Below are 2,000 nucleotides of genomic sequence, written 5' to 3'. Positions count from 1 at the left end.
AGATAGATAGATAGATAGATAGATAGATAGATAGATAGATAGATAGATAGATAGGATAAGATAAGATAGATAATAGAGTCAGTACTGAAAATGAGGCAAATGCAGTTTTAAAGAAAACAAAGTGGAGGAGGGTGGTGAGAGAAAAAGTGGCAGTGGGGGCTGAAGGTAGACCTTGTCCAGCATTGCTAAATGAAAGAATAAACATTTTATAACTAAGAAGAAAGAGACAAGAATGACCTTTCAAATGTTCTTTGGAAGTATAAGAAGGGCGAAAACCAACTTTCCATGAGAAGGTCAGAGCAGGTAGAGGGGGAGTTTAGGGACAGGACCGTGGCTTAAGATGATAGGTATGGGGACATGTCTTTTCACTGATAAGAAAAAGCCAATATTAAGAGACCTAATTAATGCTGGAATTAACTAGGAAAAGGGACAGGCATCCAGGTGTCTCTGGGACTCAGAGACAACTGCAGAGACTTGCCTTGGCTTAGAACGCTTCAGTCAGCCAGGAAGGCAGAGCACTGTTTTGGATGTTGGGGGCTAATAGAGGTCCTCCTACTCTGTGTCTACTTTTCTTTTCTTACTTAGTTTTTATTCATAATCATAAACTTAACTCTGCAATCCAGCTAGACTTGAAGGGGAATGAGAAAAATATGGAACCCAAAGAACTTCAGTGAGAGCAGAGATTACAGGGTACTGCGAGCAGATGGGGCTAGGGTGCTCTCCTGAGCTACAGAAGGAATGGTCTGGTGGATAAGTAGCTCGCAAGTCAAAAGAATTAGAGTTGTCCACAGTCTGAAATGGTGATCTTCTTGCTGGTCTTGCCATTCCTGGACCCAAAATGCTCCATGGCTTCCACAATGTTCATGCCTTCTTTCACCTTCCCAAAGACCACATGTTTGCCATCCAGCCACTGAATCTTGGTGGTGCAGATAAAAAACTGGGAACCGTTTGTGTTTGGTCCAGCATTCGCCATGGACAAGATGCCAGGACCTGTATGCTTCAGGATGAAGTTCTGATCCTCAAATTTTTCTCCATAGGTGGATCTGCTGCCAGTGCCATTACGGCGTGTGAAGTCACCACTCTGGCACATGAATCTTGGAATAATCCTGTGAAAGGAAGAACTCTTATATCCAAATCCTTTCTCTCCAGTGCTCAGAGCACGAAAGTTTTCTGCTGTCTTTGGAACTTTGTCTGCAAACAGCTCGAAGGAGACGCGGCCCAAGGGCTCGCCATCAGCCGCGATGTCAAAGAACACGGTGGGGTTGACCATGGCTGCAGCAAGCAGTGAGAGGAAGACAGCAGCATCTGCCCTCTGTGTCTACTTTTATACACTGTTGAAAGATTTGAGAATTGAGGGGGACTGGTCCTTCACTGGGAAACTGTTATTAAGAGGTAACAAATTATTAGACAGTTCTTTCTTGTTTAGAATTTAATTAATCTTTTATCTATTTAGAGTACAGTGTGTGTTTGTGTCCCCGCATGCGACTGTCAGGTGACAACTATTAGAAATCAGCTCTCTGCTTCTACCATGTGGACCCAAAAAATGGAATTCGCTCAGAAAGTCATGCTTTGTGGGAGGTGCCCTCATCCTCACCTATAAAGAGCCATCTAGCTTGACCCTAGAATTTAAATTCACCTTCAAATTGCTAGTACCTTAAATTTAGATTTAGAACCTTGAATGTGGACTAGATAGCAAACTTAATGCATTCTTTAGGAATTTTTAAGTCTACCTATTTGCAATATAAATATTATATATATGTGTGTGTGTGTGTGTGTTATATGTATACATTTATTCACAACAAATTATTTGAGGCTTGTTTGATATGGGTCAATTTCCAGAATGTTCATATGAGCAACATTAACTTTAATAAGACTTCAGTTTATTTGAGCCGGGTGATGGTAGCACACGCCTTTAATCCCAGCACTCAGGAGGCAGAGGCAGGCGGATCTCTGTGAGTTCGAGGCCAGCCTGGTCTACAAGAGCTAGTTCCAGGACAGGC

At 42.4% G+C, this 2,000-nt stretch overlaps 1 protein-coding gene across 1 annotated transcript; it reads right to left on the bottom strand.

Annotated features, from left to right (window-relative positions):
• Window positions 1-775: 775 nt before the first annotated feature.
• Window positions 776-1,279, bottom strand: LOC126496476 (peptidyl-prolyl cis-trans isomerase A-like). Its single transcript, XM_050133973.1, has one exon. The coding sequence runs from the start codon at window positions 1,268-1,270 to the stop codon at window positions 776-778; it is 495 nt and encodes a 164-aa protein (XP_049989930.1). The 5' UTR covers window positions 1,271-1,279.
• Between the last annotated feature and the right edge of the window lie 721 nt (window positions 1,280-2,000).

Source organism: Alexandromys fortis, unplaced genomic scaffold (assembly GCF_014885135.2).
Source record: "Alexandromys fortis isolate MF-2015 unplaced genomic scaffold, M_Fortis_MF-2015_v1.1 scaffold_5227, whole genome shotgun sequence".
Taxonomy (NCBI): domain Eukaryota; kingdom Metazoa; phylum Chordata; class Mammalia; order Rodentia; family Cricetidae; genus Alexandromys; species Alexandromys fortis.
Note: the sequence above shows the minus strand (reverse complement) of the source record. Positions and strands in the feature narration are given on the sequence as shown.

Bases quoted from the DNA above. Each gene is read 5' to 3' on its own strand.
- LOC126496476 (XM_050133973.1), bottom strand. From the start codon at position 1,270: ATGGTCAACCCCACCGTGTTCTTTGACATCGCGGCTGATGGCGAGCCC.